Raw genomic sequence first — 23,540 nt, forward strand, 5'->3', positions numbered from 1 at the left:
TATTAAGAGTAATCACAAATTTAAACCAGTTCTACTGACAGATTTTGTACTCCATGTTAGGATTTAAAGATTTTCAATGATTGACAAAATTCCTTTGTGGGATTTTCATGGTGCCTAAGATAAGGATGAAATAGCAATTGTTGCACTCTCTTTTCATGTTAGATATTTATAGTGGTAATAGCTGAAGTTATCAGTGGTAGCAGTGAATGTTTATTTTCTTGTAGTATGGAGTTGATCTAGACTCTAGTACCCTTTTAAGAGTAATCAATAAAAACTTGATGCCATTTCAGCTGTTTCAAGCATCTGGCTCTACAAGAGGTCTTCTACCATTGGTTGGGTGAGTGTTCATGGATATTCAGTGGCCTCTCCATTTGACTGTTTCCTGTTTTTTCTTAACAGTCTTTTCTTAGAAAGGCTTTTCAGGATTCTTACCCTCTACATTTTGGCATCTTAGGTCTTTATACTTATGTTTTTATTTCATGAGTACTTTTCAGGTTTAATAATGTCTTATTTTCTTTTGTAACATTGTTAGAATAGAACCTCACTAGTGGCTTCACACATGTTCTGGATGATTTACAAACATTGGTTTTTGTCTGCTGAACTTAACAAGTCATTGCCTGTCTTCCATATATTTTGTCTACTTTATGCTTTTTAAATGGCCTTAACTCCTCCATTTCTCTGCCATTAACCGAAAACCTGAATGAAAGGCAAGATGTATCTTTTAATTTCAAAGACTTAGGAATACCTTTGAATCCTGGATAATAAGTTTTCATATCTTTTCTCATATAGCCATTTTGATAGCAGACAAATTAACAAAGTTTGAGGAGATGTAGAAATCCTTGAGGCACAGATTATCCAATGACAAAGTTTCTCCTCCAAGAAAATATAATGAGTTACTGATTCGCTGAATCTGTTGAATTTTTGTTTTGTTTTGTTTTTTGGAGAGTGGGGAAGGTAAGGCAATTGGAATTAAGTGATCTGTCCAAGGTCACACAGCTAGTAGAGTGTGTCAAGTGTCTGAGGCCGGATTTGAACTCAGGTCCTCCTGACTCCAGGGCCGGTGTTCTATTCACTACACCACCTAACTGCCCCTGACCCTTTGATTGTTAAAAAAGATCAAGGTCTCACAGATATTTATTTAAAATTTTTGTCATTTAAAAATTTTCCAGGGGTTGGGAACCTGGGGTCATTTGACTGAGTCTTAAGTTTTACCAAGCAGATTCTTTTTTTTTTTTTTTTAAGCAATTGGGGTTAAGTAACTTGCTCAAGGTTACACAGCCAGTTATTTCTGGGTGGGTGCTAAGTGTCTGAGCCCGGATTCGATCCCCAGGTCATCCCGACACTGGAGCCAGTGCTCTTACTCACTGTGCTACCTGGCCTCCCCAAGCAAATTCTTTTATTAAGGAGATTTGTTCTGTGAAGTTTGGATTCAGTCAAAAGGCTGTACTTGAGGACCTAGAGGGTCCCATGTGGCCTTGAGGGCTGCAGGTTCCCCACCCCTGTGACTTAGCCCATTTTCATATGTCAAGGTCAATGGCATATTGTTCTATCTAGACCCAAATTTCAGAATGATATATATGTTGTAATCAAATTACTTTTCCAAGTATTGTCACTACTATTAGTCTCTCTACTAACCCTTGTTTTATAAAACTGAATAGTATTATTTAAATATTGAAAGCACATATAACAACAAAATGTTCTCAAGTGGACTCACATGAAATATAAGAAATTAAATATCCATGAGACCTAGATTTTAATTGGGCTATAATTTGTCTGCATTAAGGCAGTTCTATTCATACCCAGAAGAGATATCATTTCCTATTTTACTTAATTGCCAGAGTTTCTGGATTTTATTTGATCAAGCAAGAAATTAATTTGCATTTCTTAATTATCTACCATGTGCCAGGCAAAGTGCTAAGTGCTGGCTACAAAGATAACAGTGAAACAGTCACTGCCCTCAAAGAGCTTACATTCTAATAAAGGAGAGTCTATAACTATATGTCTATACAGAATACATTAAACTGCCCCCTCCTCAAAAAAAAAAAAAGGAAGTATAGTACCAACCCAGCTGTGAGTGTGGGGACTGAATCCATGGAAAGTCATGATTCTTTTCCCAAATTTTTTCTCTAGCTTTGTATCTTTGCTTACATTGTGAATTATTAACAATGAAAAGGTTTGATTTCATCACTTTTTCTAAATATTCTTTGATAATAATTCCCTTGATCTAAGATTTTCTATAGAAAAGAAGTTAATATCACTAAATCAAAACTAAATATGACTGAGTGATATGTATCAGAAGTCACCAAAAATACTGCCAGTTTTTATTATGCCTACTTTTATTAACTTATGCCTACTCAGACTTTTTGGTAGAAAGTTAGACTTTATATAATTTGTTTTATAAGAATTTGTGTGCTGAGAGAAAATTTTGTAGGTATTCTTTCCTTGGTGACTTTACTTTAGGCACAAGTATTCCATTGGTGAATTTCCTACATGAAATTGGTAAAATCTAGAGAATGAACAGACACAAGGAAGATGATAAACATTATATTTTAAATATTTCTCTGCTTCCATGAATATTTAAACTTATTGGAATTTCATGTAATAAAAAAATAAGTTATTTACCATATAAATGTAGTTTACCTTGTCTAGTTACTTCATGTAGTATCATATTTATCACCCTGTCCGATTTTAACATAAGGTTAGTATTATCTTCGTTTTATAGATGATGAATCTAAGGGTAATATGGATACAATATGAATTGTCCAGGACCAGCCAGTGAGATACTAATTGAATTACTACAGTTTATAGTTCAAAATTTGCTTATCTTTTGATTAAGACCACTGGAATTCTCAATGAATTTTACTCAAGAAGATGTTTCTTGGCAATATCAGATTTTAGAAATACACATCTAGTGATTGAAATGAATTGTTAATTAGAGGTAATTAAATAAAGCCTACCTTCACCAAACTGTAGTATATTTCCTTTTCCAAATTCTCCCTTAATTTTTCTTGAATAGCAGTATCATACTTTAGGGTCCTTTTTTAGAATTAATTTTATTTCTTTTTTTAGCTTTCTGTTTCTTACCACCTTTTGTCTGCATCATAATTAATTTGTTGAAATCTCCCATTTGAAAAAAAGTATAGTAAACAATTGTGTCTCTCCTTCCCCTACTGCCCTTCAAATTAATTAAAAGGAAAAATTCTCTACAAAGTTTCTCTGGATGTTTCCTATTATAATAGCTCAAACTAGGGTGATCAGTAAGACACCATACTAATGATGCTGAGATGTTTCATTTCTTGCCCCTAAGGAGTAATAGAGTCTTTGAAGGCATATATTACTTTTGAATTCTTATTTATCAGTTCTTTATTGAATGATTGAGGGGAGTAGCCCTTCTTGACTGCAACCTTCTTCATGGCGCCAGGGCACCACTGAGCTCTTGGTCAAATCTTAGTTCCCACTTTTTTTTTTTAATGTGCTTCAGAGCCTACTTATCCTTGGAGACCTCTAATAAATCCATGGCTCAATTTTAATAAGAGGCAAACCCATACACCTCCTGGATTATAGCTCACACAGATTTGGTGTACTTGGTCGGTTGCCTGAGGTGGTGGTAGTATGCCAGCTTTGTAACGCTCTTGATCACTTTGTGAACCTTGTTAAGGCTCTTAACCATAGCATCGCAGATGGGCATGCCTCTGGTATTCCTGTCTGTCACAGCAATGACAACAATGGCTGTTGAATTCCTTAATTGCAATTTTTTAGTCAGTTTAAATTTAACATGATACGTAGAGCTACTTTGATCTCATGTATTTCCTGTTCAGATTATATATTTGTGACATCCTTATGACCACACTTTAAACATCTGTTATTTCTTTGGAACTTAAGAACTTTTTGTGTTGCTGCCATAAAACATAATTCCCATATCAGTGTAAACTGATTTTAGAGATATTAAATTTGGGTGATTTGGGGTTTGGTTTGCCAGATATACTAAGGATATTAATCAAACACTTGAAAAACATGTGAACAAGGGGAAAATGACTCAGGCCTGTGTGTGATACAGGCTTACTGAAATTACTCATCACTCTAAAGTTGGGGTTGACATAAAAATTGTTAGATTGAAGAGCTTGATATTACCAGAGCTTTTTAAAGAATAAAAATACATTTTGAAGGAATAGTCATTCAAAGAGAGATAAGAAAACCCTTTGATTATCAGTTTATGCTTATAAAAGAATGGAATTTTAAAATCAACTAAAGCATGCTGCCTTTTTTTGGAAATACAATTATCCTTGCAAGGCATTAGGTGAAGGAAGATATCAAAGTTCTGAAAAGCCTTAGAAACATCTATAGGGAATTGTAAATGCAAATAATTCTAGAGTATCTCTCCAAAAATGTTTGTCCTCAATAAATTAAATATATTATTTTTGCTAAGCCGTGGAAGGAGATTGGAACATAGGAGAACTGACAAGAGGGCAGAGTGAGAGGAAGCAGTACAACCCAGTTCTGTTATACAGTTCCTCCAGCAAATTTTGAAAAGCAAACGTGGAGGAAGGATTATAGGGAACAAGTGTCACTTGGACCTCACTTTCATCTGAATTGGACAGAGGAGGGTAGATCACACATGCTAGAGAGTTTGGTTGTTTGGTGTAGAAATAAATTCAACAGAAAACTAGGAGAGAGGAAAGGAGAACAAGGAAGGGTTTCCTGGAGGAATTAGTCATAAGCAAAACAAACTCCAATCTCAGAAAGTGGATGATGGAAGTTTAGAATGGGAAAAGGTAACAACTTGTAAACAGAGTCTTGTTGAAAGGAAGACAGGCAGGGGAACCAAAACAGAATATATCAGTTATAGTTTACTAGTACTAAGCACACTTCTGTGTGATTGTGAGCAAAGAAAGAAAAAAGCATAAGAGAACAGGATGGGAAAAAATAGAACTTTATTAGCCATAAAACAAAGAATGAGACTAACTCTCCCACAAAAGTTAAAAACAAAGAAAAACAAGACAGAAGATGGTAGAATGGATTAGAAAAGCAGAACCCAACAATCTATCAACAGTACCTTTTTTACAAAGTCTTTATTCAAAATATTCTTCAGGTAAACTCAGAAAAATTCAGCAGTAATCATGATCTCATACAAGGCAACAGTAAAAATAGACTAGATAAAAGAGATAGATATAAAATAATATTTTAAAGAAAAATTACTTTAAAGGACTTAATAACTCTGATCAGTGCAATGTGCTATGTCATATGACATAGTCATATGATTTCAGAGGACCAGTGATGAGACATGCTCTCCAATTCCAGACAGTGAGGTGATGAGTTCAAGGTACAGAAGGTGATGTGTATTTTTGGATGTAGCCAGTGTAGGGATTTGTTTTTCTTGATCATATAAATTTGATGCAACATTTTAAAAGGATGTTTCTCTTTAGAAGTTCCATGTCCTCAATCGGTATTGAGGTATTATAAGAGAAATGAAGTAGCTGGGATTTAGAGTAGTTTTGTTCTAAGGGTTTAAAGATAAGGGAATACAAAAGGAGGAATACACAAGTATAGAAAGGAATTAGAATGGAAATTGCTGTTTCTCATAATTAGACTGTGAGAAGAAGAGGTAAGGCTAGAAAAATGGACATGGGATGAATTTTACTCTTATCTGAGAGTTGGAACACATCCACAATTTGTTGTGAAATACATCATAATCAATAAGGAATCAAAGAGGCATAAGGAAAAAAGGTAACATAGGGTGTCCTCAAAGTCATAGTGCAGTTTTAAGCTGTTAAATCTTATTGGAGCTTATGTAAGCTATTAAAGCTCAAAAAATGCACTAAGATTTTTGAGACATCTTCCAGATCCAGAAGGGGCATTAAAAGGGACAAAAAGAAAAGCTAAGAACTAGATCTAAGGCGATTTCTATCATTTAGGGAATTGCTGAACAAGTTTTATTACATTAATACGATGTTTTTGACATAAATGATGAAAGAGATGATTTTAGAGAATAATGGAGAATGTTATGTGATGCAGTGTGAAGTAAACAGAAACAAGAAAACAATTTTATGCAATGATAACATTTTGAAGAAAAACAATTTTAAAAGACTTTAAGATCTCTAAGTAAAGGATTGATGAGTCTCCTGAAAACCTGAGAGATGATGAACTTAAAAAGCAAAAAGATACATGCATTTTTGGATATCTGAAAGGCCATTGGAGATGTGAGATTTGAGGTCATCATATAGTTTGAGGAAGGATAGGTTGACTTGAAAATCATCACCCTATGTAACAATATGAAAAAAAAGATGGTAAAGTTGGTAAATATAATCATATGTATTAGTGAGACTTATATGTAAACTAATTTCTCAGAAATGGCAATGAAACAGAAAAACCTTAGTCAAAAGGCTGTGTTTGTTTTAGTAGTCTTCAAGATCAGTTTAGTCAGTAGTGTTATAAGGCAGCCAAAAAAAAAAAATCTAATGCATGGTATCCAGAATAAATAATGCTTTAACTCCAAATGTTTTAAGCTGTTAAATCTGGTCACATTGTAGTACTGTTCATTTCTGGGGACTACACTTTAGGAACGTCATTACTTATATGGAATGAGAAAGAGAAGAAGATCCAGGATCATAGAAAGATTAGAAATTACTCCATACATAATTAAGTTGAAGAAATTGGGTGTTTAGTTGGAAGAAGAGAAATTGAGGTTGAACTCAAGGAATAGTAGCCCTTTTAAAATATTTGATATAGCCACATTTGGAAAAGGGCTTACTTTGCTTGAGTCTTGGAAAACAAAGATAAGATTAGTATGAGGAAAAAACACCGTATTTCAGCAGAAATAAGCATGTAAATTCATAACAAGACTGTCTCAGGATATACCAAGTTGAGTCTTTTTGGTTAAGTAGAGATTGCATGACTTCTTCTCAAGGAAGTTATAGAGGGAAAAGGGGTCCAGATCTGGGATCAGAGAACCAGTGTTTAAATCTGACCTTCACTATTTGACCTTGGGCAAGTCATTAACTCACCTAGGTTTCAATTTCCTCATCGTAAAAGAGGAGATTTGAGTAGATGACCTCTTGAGTTTCGTTTCAGGTCTATATATGGAACCCAGTGATCCCAGACATCCCTTTTCACGCTGATAGTTTGTGACTGCATATTTAATAGAGAAAACACAACCTAATGGGTGTTTTAAAAGTTTTGACCTGATTCTCAGTAGTGTTTTGAATTTTCTTTTTGGTTTCATTTCTCTTTTCAGGTATACCTTTCCTCTAAAATGGAGGATGTTTAAGTCTACTTGTATGTAAAGTATGTTCCAGATAATGAAGTATATATGCTACTTATATTATTTAAAATCAGAGGGCCAAATAAAAACATTACTGGCTTAAATTTAATAAGTATTATGTAACAAAAACCTATCTTTATTTATATTTGTTTCTAATCAGTTCAAGAGAATAAGATAATATTTTGGATTTTATATGATTGATTTATTATAACTAAATATATGTTTATAAGCATTTCAATAAAAATTATTACTTTATAATAGCTTACTTGTTATTGGATTGTAAATTAAGGCTTTTATAAATTCTTTTCCCCCAGAAAAGTTTAAAATTTGCACTGTTTTTTTTTCTTCTTTAAGAATGACCATTGAATGATTGAATCACTGTCTGACCTTCTCATTTTAAAAATGAGGGAATCAGAGTGCAGAGAACAAGGTGATTTGTATAAGGTCTTGTAATTAGTGACAAAACCAGAACTGTTATCTAGGATTCTGTACTCATAGGCCAGTGTTCTATCATACCATACTGCCTTGTTTTGAAATAGTCTTTCCTATCTTGTATTGCCCTCCAGCAATTTCTGAAATCCATGGAATGGATTTAAATATTATGAACAACTATTTTTTTTAAGCCCTTTGGTTGAATAATGTTCCCCTATTTTGCAGCCATGAAAATCAGGGGGAGAAATTAGTTAGTTTTCATTAGAATACCATAATCTTCTGGACTGCTATTGTCTATAACTGAAAAGTCATATTGCCAAAAAGTAAATTTTAGACTTAGAAAAAAAGTTGACACCTTGGCACAAGAGGTATAAAACATTACCCAAGCAACAAATTCCTTGAAAATTAGAATGGACCACTAGAAATTAACTCTGTGGGATAATAAGAAATATTAAAAACAGAGTGAAAAGACTGGAGAAATAGAAGATGTTAGCTATTACAATTTTTTAAAACCTCTGAAATAATAATGCCATTTATTGCAACATTCTTTGAGCAAGCCTCTTTTAGAATTGCAATACGAAGAGGTAATGAGATCTATGCAAGGAAGAACTGGTAAAGTAATATCTTTGTAGTACTTACAGAGAGACAAGCATACAAGAACAAAATATTATAAACGTATAACATTATAATCTGGTTTGTAATGGCATTAAATACTAAATAAACTCTACAGAAGTTATCAGTTAAAATATGTGAAGTTCTATAGATGATAGGTAGCTATAAATTATCTGCTGTATTAACATGTGTAGATAAAACAAACTTTCTTAATCTGTTCGAGAAGTGGGACATTGTCCAAAAGAAGTTAAAAAAACTTCTTATTGTCATCGGTTATGAAAATACTAAAAGCTTCTCTATTATAAAAAGTATTTTATACTAGTATAAAAGCTACTTCTATTGTTTTCAAGCAAGAAGATAAGCATACAAGTGACCATAAGTATAATTAAACCTGATAAAAAATCATAATATCCTTTGGGACTCTACAAACAACCAAGGAGCTTTTCCAGATGCAGTAAATTCAGTCAGTCCAATAAGCATTTATTAAGTACCTGTTCCTGGAAGTGCAAGGAATTTTACTGCTTGCTAAGGATACAAAGAAAGACTAATTTTAAAATAGTTACTGACCTTGAAGAGGATACAGTCTAGGCAGGAGGTACAGTATTTAAACAGGTAATGGTAGACATGATCTTTTGTGAAGGGAGAAAATACTAATAGCTGAGGGGGGGGGGGTGTGGAAAGACTACCCACAGGAGATCTTTGAAAGAAGTTAGGGATTCAAAGAGGAAGAAGTGAGGAGGGTGTATGTTCCAGGCCACCACAGGAACAACAGGACTGTTACAAAGACAAGAAGGTGGGAGGGAGGTGGAATGCCAGGGCCTATGCATAGGGCACCTGAAAAATTTGAGATGTAAAATGAGTACAGGAAGGAAAACTAGAATCATATTATGAAGGATTTTTAAAGGCCAAGCTTTAAGGAGTTTATATTTTATCTAATAGAGTAAGAGAGAAGATTATTTTGGCAACTGTGCAGAGGATGGATAGGAGAGGATTGAGACTGGAAGCTGATAAGTATGAGGGTTTTGTAGTAATGTAGGCCATGAGTTGATGAAGGTCTGAAGTAGGATGGGACCTTAGTAGAAAAACAAGATACATCATGGAAGTAGAAATTTAAAAATTGGGAACCATATATAGCTAATAAAAACTGTAAAAGGGCTGGCTAGGTGGTATAGTGAATAGAGAGCACTGTCCATGAAGTTAGGAGGACCTGAGTTCAATGTGGCCTCAGACACTTAACACTTACTAGACATGTGACCTTGGGCAAGTCACTTACCCCAAATTGCCCAACCTTCCCTATTCCAGAAAGCAAAAAACCCAAACTGCCAAAATACTCAGTCTACAGAATAACACTGTGAGAAGTGGTTTCATCTTTTCTTATCCTGCTTTATTAGAGGTGCATCAAGAAGTGATTTGTATGGATTTTTCCTTTTTAAAATTTCCTTATCTTGCACTATTTCTCTTGCATTTTTCGTTTTGTTCTTCATTATGTTTATTATATATTTATTTTATCTACAGTTTTATATTTGTATATGTATTTTCTCCCCTTTGCTATGTCATAAGCCATATGTGGATAGGTTTTTATGTTTATGCTCATTCCTTCCACCTTCCATATTGTCTAAGATGGTCCTTTTACATATATTAGACAATATATATTTAACAAAAATTCAGCCAGGAGAGAATGAAACACTAAGTATGAAGCAGTTTGGATTTGATGAGCTTATATAGGTAGTTTTCAGAAAATACTATGTATTCATCATAGGTTCGTAGATTGATTATTGGATCTTAGGACTAGAAGGGTCTTTATATAAACAGTCCAACATTTGGATGAAAAAACTAAGGCTTAGAGTTGGCGGTTAACTTGCTTAAGGTCACACAATTAATAAGCAGCCGGAATTCAGAACTCCCAGTCATTCTGTGATCTGTACCCTTATATTCTAGGTATTATCTCCAGTTAACTGTTCCCTTCCCTGTTCTTTAATTCCTTAGAAACCTCTGAATCTTCATTGGAAATCAGTTGTATCCATAGCTGTCTTTAGGATATGGCAAATTGGGACAGTTATTGCAGTCAGTTGATTAAGGTGAACTGTTAAGTTTGAACTACTTGTCTCTCATTAGGCACACAGTTTTCCCAAAAAGGAAAAAGTATAAGTCAGAAACTTCACTGGCTCTAAGAACATCTTTAGATAAATTGTAAAATTTTGAGAAGTGATATTGCCAGTTTCCAGGTATTTTGCAAGAATGGGTGGTGATAAGGAGTGGAAAATGCTTTCTTGATCCTCCTGAGTAAAGTTGTCTAATATTATTTTGAGTAAAATGTTCTGAATTTGCAGAAATTTGGACATAGTATATATTCAAATATGAAGTTGCATTTTGAAACAGTTTTCAGACCAAATTATTCTTGCCATTGATCCGCCTTCATCAGCATTAAAAAAATCTACTTAACCATACAGTCTAAAAGGGATTCATACGTTTGTAAAAATATTTCTAACTCTAAGAGAGACAGTACGTTGTGGTGAATAGAGAGAACTGGCCTCAAAGTCAGGAAGATCTGGGTTCAAGTTATGCCTTTGCTGTCCTGGTTAGTCCACTTAACCTCTGAGTATTCTAATCAGTTCTTCAAGATTGTAAGTTTCCGAGAACATAACTATACTGTATTTATAGGAGTTTTCTCACCCAGGAAGTTTCCTGTGGCAATGAAATCTTAGAGATCAGGGCCTCTATCTTTATGGAAAGTTTTTCTCTATACCTAGATAGGAAAAATCGAATTCCTTTGCATATGTTATTTCCTTACTTTATGTCTTTGGGTATTCTGTGAATCACACAAATGACAGAGACCTTCAGAGTTTTAATCTATTGTAATTCCAAGACCAGTTTTTCCATACTTTCACAGATAATAATAGATTACTTTTGATTATATTGACTAATGTAAATGAGCAATAGTCCATTTACAAAGTTTTAATAGTTTTCATAGTTCTTACTGCTTTTTCTTTCAGTCTTTCAGTAGCAAGTATCACCAGTTTTTCATTTGGATAAAATCATAGGTGCAACAGTAATAATTAACATCTAATAGCTAACACATATACTTCTAATGTTTACAAAGTACATACAATCTCATTTGATCAACTTCTTTGTGATCTCTTAGAAAATGAAAATTTTGGGGGTTTTTGTAGATTTCTTTTGTTTTTATATTATATTTATTTACAAATATGCCCTTGTCCTCCCCAATAAGCTTCCTTTGTAGCAAAGATTTTAAAGTAAACCATTCAGGAAAACCTTAGTCTTAATTTGGCAGCAATATATAGTATTCTACATCTAAAATCTCCCACATTTACTGTTTCCTCATCTGTAAACTTAGGATAAAAATAGCACCTCCTTCCTAGGGTTGTTTGGAGGATACGATAATATTTATAAATCACTTTCCAAACCTTAAAAGTTATCAAAAGCCATTATTTGAGGTGACTGTATGGTGCAGTGGATAGAACATCAGACTGAGAGTAAGGAAGACGTAAGTTTAAACCTGTCCTAAGATACATAGTAGCTGTGTGACCTTGTACAAATTACTCAACTCTATCTCAGTTTTGTCATTTGTAAAATGGGGGTAATAACACCTACCTCTCATGGCTGTTAAGCGAATCAGTTAAGATGTTTGGGAAAGTGCATTACACAGACCTTAAAGTACTATACAGATAGTAGTTGTTAATGTTTTCTCATCTCTATAGGGGCAAGCTTAGTCATTGTAATTACACATGGTTCAGTTTTATGGTTCTTTATATTTTCATTGTTATAGCCATTGTGTATTATGTTTTCCAGGTTCTGCTTATTTCATTTTGCATCAATTCACGTCTCTCTGTTATTTCTGTCTTCATAATTGTCATTTCTTGCAGCATAATAATATTATTTTGACAGATTTTGTACTTAAAAGATCATTATCACTACGAGGCCCAGAATTTTTGTGAATTTTATTGTATGGGACATTCTTTTCCATTTTAGGAAATCTCTAGTTATTAGAAAAGTGTTTTTCATAATTGAAGCAAAATCTGGTTCTTATAATTTCTGTGCATTGGATATAGCTTAAGACTATCCTATTTAGAGCTATAAAGCAATCTTATAGATAACCTTAAGTTGAGGATCCAAAAAAATTTCAACTGGTTAGAATGCTGAGTCAGATTAATAAGATGAAATTTAAAAGGGATATATCTAAAATCTTTGTTTCAGAAAACCAACTTCCCATAACCACAACCACACATAACTACAACAGAGTAATTGGAAAGAGCAAAACAAAACTGGATGCTAAGTAATAGCCAAGATTGTCTCCAGAGAAGAGGTGTGAAAGCACACCTCCTTTCTTTGCAGAAGTATGGGACTGTTGGTATGGAACAGTGCATGTCCTGTTACTTAGTTGGTGTATTGGTTATAATTTTGTTGCACTGCCTTTTTTTTTTTAATTACTTTTTATAAGGGATCAGTTGCTAGATAGGGAAATAGAGGAGGGAAAGATTCAGAAATGGAAAATCAACTTGACAAGCTCCTTATGTGAGTACGGGTATGATATGGAAGCCAAAAAATACCAATGTGATCTTAAGTTGCATTGAGAGGTATAATATCCCTTCTGGTCTGATTACATGTGGAAAATTATATTCCATTCTGAGCATTACAATGTAGTAAGGATATTGATAAGTTAAGAGAAGATACCATGATAGTGAAGAAGTGAGGGTTAATGCTATCGGAGGTTTGGAGATATTTAAGCTGTGAAAAGGAAGATTCTCAAGGTACATGGTTGCCAGTTTTGTTTAAAGAATGCCTATCATGTAAACAGGGAATTAGACTTGTTTGACTTGGTGGCTGAAGTTGCATTTTTTTTTTTTCCGTAAGGAAGGAGTAAAGATTGTTTTTTTGTTTTGGTTTTGCTCTCCCTGTCCTTGCTCTTCTTCCACCTGACTCTGGCCAGCAAACATACATCTATGTGTTTGTAATTTACTCATCAGCATCAACCCCTGCCTTTCACTGAAGCCCTGGACTTATTACTTAGACTATCCTTTTAGAGTGTCATAGCCCATAGGAATACTTCAAGTCTACGTGAGTCCAAACCTTTTCTTCTTTAGATATGTGAATTATTTCAAATCTAGTATTTTTGAGAGAAATTCCATCAGAATAGAAATTGTTATGAAACTTACGTTGCCTAAACACAGAGTAGGAGATTATCCTATAATAATTGCTATTTGTAATAAACACCAGTGGTTCCTTCTCACCTCTAAGATCATATACAAAATCTTCTGGCATTCAAAATCCATCATAACCTAGTCTCCTTCTCTCTTTCCAGTCTTCTCCCACATTATTTCCCAATTTGTATTCTGTGACCCATTGACACTGACCTCTTTGGTGTTCTACAAATAAGACATTCTATGTCTCAGCTTTGGGTATTTTCTCTGGCTCTTGCCTGTATTTGGTCATTAAAGAGGGACAGTGACAGAAATTATTAATGAAAATATGCATGCACCTTAGAGTTTCAGTTTTGAACAACTACAGAGTGAGAATTGGGTTTAGTGATTTTAAACAAAATATATGCAAAGCCAGATAAGTCAGAAGATATCTACAAGAAGAAAATTATTAGAAATAATGGATGTAACTTGGACCAATAATTTATTACCTCACGACCCACATAACTTTAAAACCCAAGTTATTCACTGCCACATTGTAAGTAGTAATTACCACCCATATGAGCATGCCTCGTTGTTCTCATTGGTTTCGGTGCTTGTTAAGCCTAGAGATGTTTATTCTTATATTCTCATTGAGGTATGATACTGCCATACTTGCTATTTACTACTGCTGCTACTACTAATAATACTATAGCTCTTAATAGTTTAAAAATACTTCTTCATAAACCTGTGCGAAAGCCATATCCCCATTTTATAGATGAAGTAATAGACCAAGAAAGTGGTTTTCCTAAAGTTATATTATTTCATAAAGGCAGATCTGGGACTTGGGCCTTCTGACTCTGTGTCCAATATTCTAGCTTCTCCGCAAAGGCCAAGTTGGTACCTTTTCTCATAGCTCCGCATCAGTGGAATATGCTACCAGAATACAGGAAACAATCTTTTATCAGGTGACACAAGAAAACCTTGATCTAGATAAAGGAAAGATTAGATCAAGGATCATAAATGTGTGCGTGTTTGTGTTTGTGTGAATGTGTATAAAAGACAGGAAGAATAAGAAGTCCATTTTACCCAAGAAGCTGAACTTTTTGGCCTATTCAGTTTTTGTGATATGATTGGAATAGCCCCAAAGATCCCTGACTGCTTTAGTGATGGACTTAGAGAATAACAAGTAATGGAACATCTGGGGTTGTTGTAACATTACAGCTTCATGACACAGAATAAATTCAGTTGTCTTTTAGAGTAACTAATGTAGACACAGACCCTTTTGATTGCTTTTCTGCCTGTGGCAGCAGAGTGTGAACATAGGTATAAAGACAGGCATATCTGGTATATCCTGCTTGAAAAAGGAGAAATGTGTTATGCTAGAGGACCTTAAATATGTGGGTCCTATTGCTGACGTATGATTCTTGTTTTTAAATCTTTTTTTAAATTTTAGACTTAAATACTAAAACATATATAATGCTAAAAGAACATGTCATATGCACAGCAGAACATGAGAGGATTCAAAATATATAGCAAGAAATTTCCATTTCAAGAAAGCCTTTATAATAAATACTATGTGTTGTGTTGAGAGCTGTCCATCTTTTCTTTGCTTCTTATAGGTTTTCTTTTGTTCTCTACTGTACACTTTTTACTTTGTTCTTTCTTTCTCCTTCCCATTCTACAATTAAACTTGGATATGTTTATATGTAGATATAGATATATACATAGATGCATATATATATACATATATAAACATATACTTTTCCTAACAGTTACTTCTCCTAATATTTATTTTTATGTTTGTGCATACTTCTTATTTCCTGTCCCTCCTAACTGTTCTACTTCACTTCTACCCACTACCTTGCCCTCCTGTTAGTTAAGCTATCCTCCTCCAAGGATCGCTCCCTTATTCTCCCATTTCCTTAAATCTAAACATCCTTTTATATGTCCCTTTGACCAGTTCCCTCATCATCCCCTCTAATCCTCTCCCCCCCTCTATCCCTTTAGCTTTTTATTTCTTTCTAAATTTAGAGAAATTTTATACTTTTCTAGATGTATCTGTGTTGTTCCCTCTTAAACCTATTCCCGATGGAAGTAAGTTTCCAGAACTAACAGCTCTTCTCCCTATCTAATTCTTCTATATCGGTTCTTCCTCTCCCATCTCATTTGTATAAGGTAATTACTCTTTTTAGCTATTCCTGAACGGTTTTACATTTTGAAGTAGTATCATGTTCTTTCGTACAAACTAATTTTATGAACTCAGTTACTAATAACAATCTTACATACATGAAAGGTAACCAGTCTATAACTTATGTTTTTCTTGGCTTTTGTATGTCAAATCTTCTGTTAAGCTTAGATTTGGTTTTTATAAACAAAGTCCTGGAAGTCTGACAGTTTATTAAATGTACTTTGTTTTCTTTTCATTCAGAATTATGCTTAGCTTTGCCGAGTATGATATTTTAAGCTGGAAACCCAGCTTTTACTCTTCGATATGTAGTGTTCCAAGACCTGTGGTCTTTTAGTGTTGCCCTAGCTAGCTCTTGTGTAATTCTAATTGTGGCACCTCCATATGTAAATTGGTTTGTTTTTTCTTGTTGCTCTTAATATTGTCTCCTTGAACTGGGGGTTTTGGAATTTGACTACAATATTCCTGTGGGTTTTCCTCATAGGATCTCTTTCAGGTGGTGATGGGTAGATTTTTTTTTTCCATTCCTACTTTCCCTTCTTGCTCTAAAGCTTCAGGACAATTTTGATTATTTCTGGTATTATTGTATCACGATTCTTTTTTTTTTTCTTCTTAAATTATTTCTTGTATCTAGATTCTTGAGATGTTTCATTTTCTCTTCAATTTTTTCATCCTTTGTATTTTGTTTTATTATTTCTTGTTCTCTTATAACTTCACTGGCTTCCCCTTTTCCCAGTTCTGATTTTCAGGGAGTCATTTTCTTCCTTAAGATTCTGAATGTCCTTTTCTAATAGGTTGAGTTTCTCTTCATAATCTTGTTTTTCTTGGATCATTCTTATTTTTTTTTTAAGTTTTTCCTCAATCTCATTTGATTTCTGAAGTATTTTTAAAGTTCTGTGAATTATTTTTGGGCAGGTGACCAAGGTGACATTACTCTTGAGGGCAGAATAGGTTTCTTTGCTTAATTATCCTCCTCTGAAGATGAACCCCAGTCTTCTCTATTCCCATAGTAACTGTATGGTTGGATTCTTTCTCCTTTGCCTGTTCTTTTTTAGTTAAAATAGTTTAGTTTTTGTAATTACCTCTAGGCCTGGGGTATAGGAAATGGTGCCTAATTTTTTCTAAAAAACATAATTCTGAATATAATATATAAAATATAATATAATATAACCTCAGGCCTCAGATCCTCCTTCAGTTCTCCTCTGTGACCTTGAAACCAAACCAAGATCTCCAGTGCCCTGTAAGTGCCCACAGTCAGTGGTATCCTTGCCCCACTGCTTCTGCACTCAGTAGGCATGTGCTGGTTCCTTCTCATGTCTCCATAGCACAGGTAGGTCTGTCACTCCTTGTAAGCATAGGTTACCTCTATCTTCCCAGGTTTAGACCCCCAACTTCCTTCACTGTCCCAGAGGTAAAAGTTCCTGTAGCTGAGTCTGAGGCAGCCATCCAACCCAGCTAACCCCAAGGCTTGCAACTTGTGCCTGGAGGTGTTTACTCTTCATGGGGGCAAAACCTAGGCCTGGCATTTTTCTTCAGATCTTCTTCAGTTGTTCCAGGAGGACCCCTGTTCCGCTGCTACTATAATTTATTTTCATAGGCTCTATATTTGCCCTGAGGCACTGTTTTATCTCTTTTGTAGAGGAACATCTTGAGAGCTTGAAATTTTCTGACCTCTACCATCTTCCTTCCCAGAATCCTCTGCTAATGTATAATTTATTTTTATTTTTTATTTTTTTAAGCAATTGGGGTTAAGTAACTTGCTCAAGGTTACACGGCCAGTTATTATGTCTGGATGTGGTGCTGAGTATCTGAGCCTGGATTTGATCCAGGTCATCCCAACACTGGAGTCGGTGCTCTTACTCGCTGAGCCACCTGGCCGCCCCTAAGCAATTGGGGTTAAGTAACTTGCTCAAGGTTACACGGCCAGGTGTTTCTGGGTGGGTGCTAAGTGTCTGAGCCTGGGATTCGATCTCCAGGTCTTCTCAACACTGGAGCCAGTGCTCTTACTTGCTGTGCTACCTGGCCGCCCCCGCTAATGTATAATTTTTAAACTCTTAGTTGCACCTAAAATTTGTGAGAGAGAAAACTAAGAATTTTTATTGAGTGGCATTATGATACAGTGGTAGATAAATAGTGGTCTTTAAAACACCAGATTTAGGATTTCATGGCACAGTGTATAATGTGCCAGACCTGAAGTCAGGAAGACTCCTTTTCCAGAGTTCAACTGTATATGGCCTTAGATGCTTACTAGCTGTGTGACCCTGGGCAAGTTACTTAGCTTTTTTGCCTCAGTTTCCTCATCTATAAAATGAGCTGGGGAAGGAAATGGAAAAACCATTTCAGTATCTTTGCCAAGAAAACCCCACATGGGGTCACAAAGGGTCAAATATGACCCAAAAATGACTGAACAAAAAAAAATTAGATATCTTGCATTTACTTATATATAAAGTAGAGAGATAATGATGACTACTTTACCTGCCCCAACAAAGATGAAATGCATCTCTTGAAAATTATGTATACCTATTTAATGGTGTTTATTACTATTAATAGTAATAATAATAGTTCTATCCTCCTATGAAAAAGCAGCCAAGATCTCTTTTTATCTCCAGCTTTCAAGTTTCAAGTAGTGACTGGGAGTTACTATCGCTATTAGTTGCTAATAGTTGCTATTCCCACAAAATTGTTTTGTTAGAGATTTTCTGGGAGAGATTTATATCTTATGTGACAGAAATATAACTGAGTTAATTATATACTCTGGTAGACCCTTGAGATACGAATGTGAAGATGTAATGCATGAATGTACTGTCTAACAGTAACAATAGCATTGCAGGATGATCAACTTTGATAGACTTAGTTCTCAGCAATGCAGTGATCTAAGACTATTTCAAAAGACTTATGATGGAAAATGCTGTCCAGATCCAGAGAGAGAACTTTGGAATCTGAATGCAGATCAAAGGATACTATTTAATTTTTTTTTCTTTCTCATGGTTTTCCCTTTTGTTCTGATTCTTTTTTTCATAACATGACTAATGTGAAAATATATTTAATATGATTGTACATCTATAGTCTATTTTAGATTGCATGCTATCTTGGGAAGGGGAGGAAGAAGGGAAAAAGTTAGAACTCAGAATCTTATAAAAGTGAATGTTGCGAACTAAAAATAAAGCTTTGAAAAAAGAAAAGAAAAAAAGAATGTGCTGTCTAGTTAGGGATTCCAAACCTAATTTGCTGTTCTCTAATGCAAGCTAAGATTTAAATTAAAAATAACCACTATACTATTGCAAACATCCACTCATTTTTCAGTTTGCACCTGAAAATGGTAAAGGAGCATATTTGGTTGTTGGTGAATTTTATTTACTCAATGAAGCCTGACAGTTGTCCTGTGTCGGCAGAATATCCTACCCTGTGTTCATTGTGAGGAGCTTGAATGGCATAGAGGAGTGTGTGCCGTCAGAGGCCGTGCTGGCCCTGCAGTCACGCTGCAGGAGAGCGGGGAGTCAGGGGTCATCTTGGCAGGTGGCGTAAGAGGTTTGAGAGGGAAAGGCCCAGATCACTTCGAGATAGCTTTTGATAAAGAAAAATTATTTGGGATTGGAGGTCAAAGGGAGAGGAGGCCAGAAGCATTAAAATCAGGACTGGAAATGACTTGGAGATCATCTTCTAAACATTGTAGAAAATTTAGTCCTTTTAAGTATGTATTAGATATTTCTGCCTATCTCAGTAGGGCAAGATATGGAAAAATAATGTAATATAATATCTATCATCTTTTGCTGTTTAGTTTTTTTTAGAGGGGTGTAAAGCCAAGCATGAGCACCTTTCCAAAGCACTGCTGCTGCTGTGAATAGCTTTCAAGGTTCTGATTACACAGTATAGTAAACTCTATTTATTCAGCAGTAAATTAAATTAAATCAAGGTACAGTATTCACCATGTTACAACTGAACAACTTAACACTTAAATGGCCACATAGTTTTCACCAGAGTGGTCACATAGTTTTAAGCAAAGTACATTCATTCAGTCAATCACAAAGTACAAAAGTCAAAGTCCTCCACCCATGAGGTATAATTAAGTTACAATTTCATCAGTCACCACTCAGTACCCTCTTAAGGGGTAGTGGAAAATACAAAGGCCATCCACCCCTATGTCACAAGTAAGTTATAATTTCATCAGTCACTATTCAGTACCCACAGAGAGGTCTAGAGGTCTTTTCATCTTGACTCGAGGCAGGCTCTCAGTTCCATGGCTCCTCTTCCATGGTCTCAGCTCCTACCCAAATCCACCAACCTGGGTTCAAAAGCAGACAGCTCCCAGTTCCTTGTCCAGATCTTCATGCAGTTCCTGTTCCATACTGAAAGCTCACAATGTCCAGTCTACCTCAAGTCCTTCACAGTTTCTGTTCCTGGGAAGACAAAGTTCAACAAAGCCACAGACGAAATACCAACACACCACAGTCATGCTTCCTCTGGCAGCTCTGGCCTTCGGAAGTCTTCTAGTTCCAACTGGCCCTTGGAAGTCTTCAGCAGCTCCAGCTGACCCTCAAAAGTCTTCGACTGCTCTGGCTGGCCTTCTTCCGTTCTCAAAATCAAAATCACTTTCTCCCATTCCCAGAATCACTTAGTAGCAGTCCAGCCCCCAGATGCTCACTGGGAGGAAGTTCTCTCTCTCCAGCAGTAGCTGCTGTGCCTCCATGATGCTGGCTTGCCCCAAGATGTTCTGATTCTCCCAGCTGGGGCTTTTCCTTATATTTTCTCCTCCCTGTTTAGCCCCTTTCTGTTGTCAGCAACAGGGCTTCATATGTTCTGGTTTTCAACAGAGGCTTGATATAATTAATTTTAAACTAGGTGCTAAGTACCCGTCAGCCCGACAATACAAAGGGATCTTCAAATTGCATTACTGTTACAAGGGAGAAAGGCAAGACAATTAGGGTTAAGTGACTTGCCCAAGGTCACACAGCTAGTGTGTCCAGTGTCTGAGGTCAGATTTTAATTCAGTTTCTCCTGACTGCAGGACCAGTGCTCTATTCGCTGCACCACCTAGCTGCCCCTACTACTGTTAATTTTTAAAGGAGATTTTCCTGAAAGGTCTGTGTAACATTACTCTATATCACCTGTAGTTTTTTACCTTTTGAGAATACATTTCCTAATACCTCTTGAGCCGTACTCAAGAATGAGAGGATGGAAATAAAAAATTAGGACAGGACACCCTTTCAGATGTGTGTAATGTTTTTAAATTTTAGTTTAAATACATGTCTGAGCTCATATGTGTAGTGTATACCAAAACTAATTTGCATGGATGCTTGGTCACATCACAATTAAAAGAAAAGGGACAGGATGAGCACATGATATTTAGTGCTGCATATTAGTTTTGGTATACACGGGCATAGAAAGTCTTCAGAACAGATCAACAAATTAAGAGAATTTGTACCTCTGTAGCAAGCATAGCATGATGCCATGCCTTTCCTTGATGTTTTATCACTTAAAACTTCAATGTTATCTAAGCCTGAACTACAAAGGACATAATTGATTCTACATGGTGCCTACATGAAGAATAAGTACAATTCAAAAAACCAGTTGTGTTTTTAGAAATACTGAACTGTCATATATCTTTGCAACATTGTCTGAACATCACAATAATTTTAGATTTTACTTGCAGCATTGTCTACTATGCAGTACTGGTTCTTTATTTTACAGTCTGCTTCTGAATTCATCAGTGGATTAGCAGCCTGTCCAAAGATCATTGGCATTGCTTAGAACAGCACAGTGGCCAGATTACTAGGCTGTTTAAAGCCATTAAGCCACTGATGTGGTTTCCAAGCTCTTGCCAGTGTTAACTGGTAGGGATGAACATTAACCAATAAACTGCTTTCTACATGGGTCAAATAGTTATCATTGATATATATATATATATTTTTTTTTTGCTGAGGGAGCAAAAGAACAGGCATGAGAGCCAGCTAAGCATTAAGATCAGTCTCTCACAGAAGTCTGCCCAAAGGAATGTAGTTGGTGGTGAATTCCAGAGAGATACTGTTATTTTATTGTATTTGGTAACTACAACTCTTGAAAGGCTATGGAAGTGTTCCTGCATTTACGAAGGTTCTCAGCCTAGAGTGTTATTCTTACTTATACTGAACTTTGCTGACATGATGTTTTCTATAGCCAGTAGAAGAGGTGCGACACAACTAAACTCCAATGTGTGGGAGTAGCCCTTCTGTGACTGAACCCCAATATAATTTTGTGTTGACAACATATAACAGTTTGCTATTTTTGAGTTTTGATGTGTACAATTAAAAGAAAAAACTTATATAAAATCATTCTTGTTTAAAATAATTTTGCATGATTCTCTAGTTTTCTCCTCCATCCTAGTATAATTTTTATTTTTCTCCATACATAACCACACAAAATGAAGCATTAGTAACTCAAATTATCAATATTAGAACTCAAAAATCAAGAGGCTTGGTAAATAAAGGAGTTTTGCTGCTCATAGATTAATGAATGGTTACTTAATAACTAAATTGTTCCTTCTGGATCCCCTTTTTTACTTTGCATCTTACTATATTATTTAAGTTATAATGCAGGCAGAATTTTCATAAAGATAGTCCTTAGGCACCAAACTTTCTTTAAGACCCTCCCCATTACCTGTTACAACTTTTAAATGTTCTTTTTTTCCTCATAGTTTTGTCTTTGATTTGAAATAATTAGCATTTGTTTAATACTATGCTACTATGCTATTGATTCCCAGAGCTATACATTCAGCTTTTATCTCTTCTCAGCTCAAGTTGTACGTCACCAGCTGCCTATTAGACATTTAAACTGGCAGTGCCATGAACATCTCAAACTCATATCCATAATGGAACTCATTTCCCCCCCAAAATCTATCCCTTTTTTAATTTCTTTCTGTCATATCCACCACCATCTGTCTAGGCACCCAGGTTTACAACCTCCATATTATCCTCAGCTCCTCTCCTCACCCCAAATATCCAGTTTATATCTTCCTTCACAACTTCTCTTACATCCTTCCCCTTCACTCTTAAGCAACTTCTGCATTAGTTCAGACTCTTGTCCCTTCTTGTTTGGACTGTTGTGCTCCCTTATTATCATTCTTCCTCTCCCTTCTCCATCCACTGTATTCCTCTTCCCCTGCCTTTTCATTTGGGTATTTATAGTAGTTCATAGAATCATAAGTCTAGATCTAAAAGATTGGAGGGCTATCTAGTCCAAATCTTCTGTTTTAGAGATGAGAAAACTGACACTGAGGGATTTTGTTACATGCCTAAAATAACCCAGGTAGTCATAATCAGAGGTAACAAATTTAATCAGCCACAAAGAAAAGACCAAATGGATAGAGAATGCATGTTGTCCAAGTTACAATACATATCTGAATTGACACCCTATGGAGCTTGCCCAAAAGGATATACAGCTTGGATAGGCAATATGAACGGTCATTGTAGTAGCTCCAACATTGAAAAGAAGAGAGGAGAGCAGACTGGGTTTCTTGTGGAAAATTGCAAAAGACTCCAAGCCTCCCATGACAGCAAAGGCCCACTTTTTTTGGTAAAAACATTTTACTGATTATATATATGTCAGCTGGATCTGGAGAAATTACTCCTTCAGTATACCTAAAGATGCGCATCACGAAGAAGAAAGCCAAAAGGCACAAAGTGTATATGGGAAGCCTGGAATGTATAGCCAATGGGGAATTCTAAAGAATAATAATAAAGGACACCATGAAAGAATTTTATGAAGAAAAGAGAAGATGGTCTGGTCACATGCTTAGAGGAAAGACAGGTGAATATATCCAGAATACGACATTGGTACCCTCATAGTGTCAGGAGAAAGTGAACAAGGCTTCTGGCATATGGGGGTAGAACTTTGGGAAAACATGGACAACAAGTGCACAGGATGGGCAGGTGTAATAACC

General features: G+C 35.4%; 1 protein-coding gene across 5 annotated transcripts in view; it reads left to right on the plus strand.

Annotated features, from left to right (window-relative positions):
• The window catches only part of LCORL (ligand dependent nuclear receptor corepressor like), a 168,964-nt gene that overhangs the window by 66,093 nt on the left and 79,331 nt on the right, over positions 1-23,540 (plus strand). The window contains exon 3 of one of the 5 annotated variants that reach the window (XM_069069169.1): positions 291-337. The exons of the other annotated variants lie outside the window; for them this stretch is intronic. Coding sequence (XP_068925270.1) covers positions 291-337 — 47 coding nt within the window. The remainder of the gene's footprint in view (positions 1-290; positions 338-23,540) is intronic. 5 annotated transcript variants of the gene reach the window in all.

The sequence above is a fragment of the Petaurus breviceps genome, unplaced genomic scaffold (genome assembly GCF_028583685.1).
Source record: "Petaurus breviceps papuanus isolate PSGF00001 unplaced genomic scaffold, PetGlider_PUasm1.0 140, whole genome shotgun sequence".
Taxonomy (NCBI): domain Eukaryota; kingdom Metazoa; phylum Chordata; class Mammalia; order Diprotodontia; family Petauridae; genus Petaurus; species Petaurus breviceps.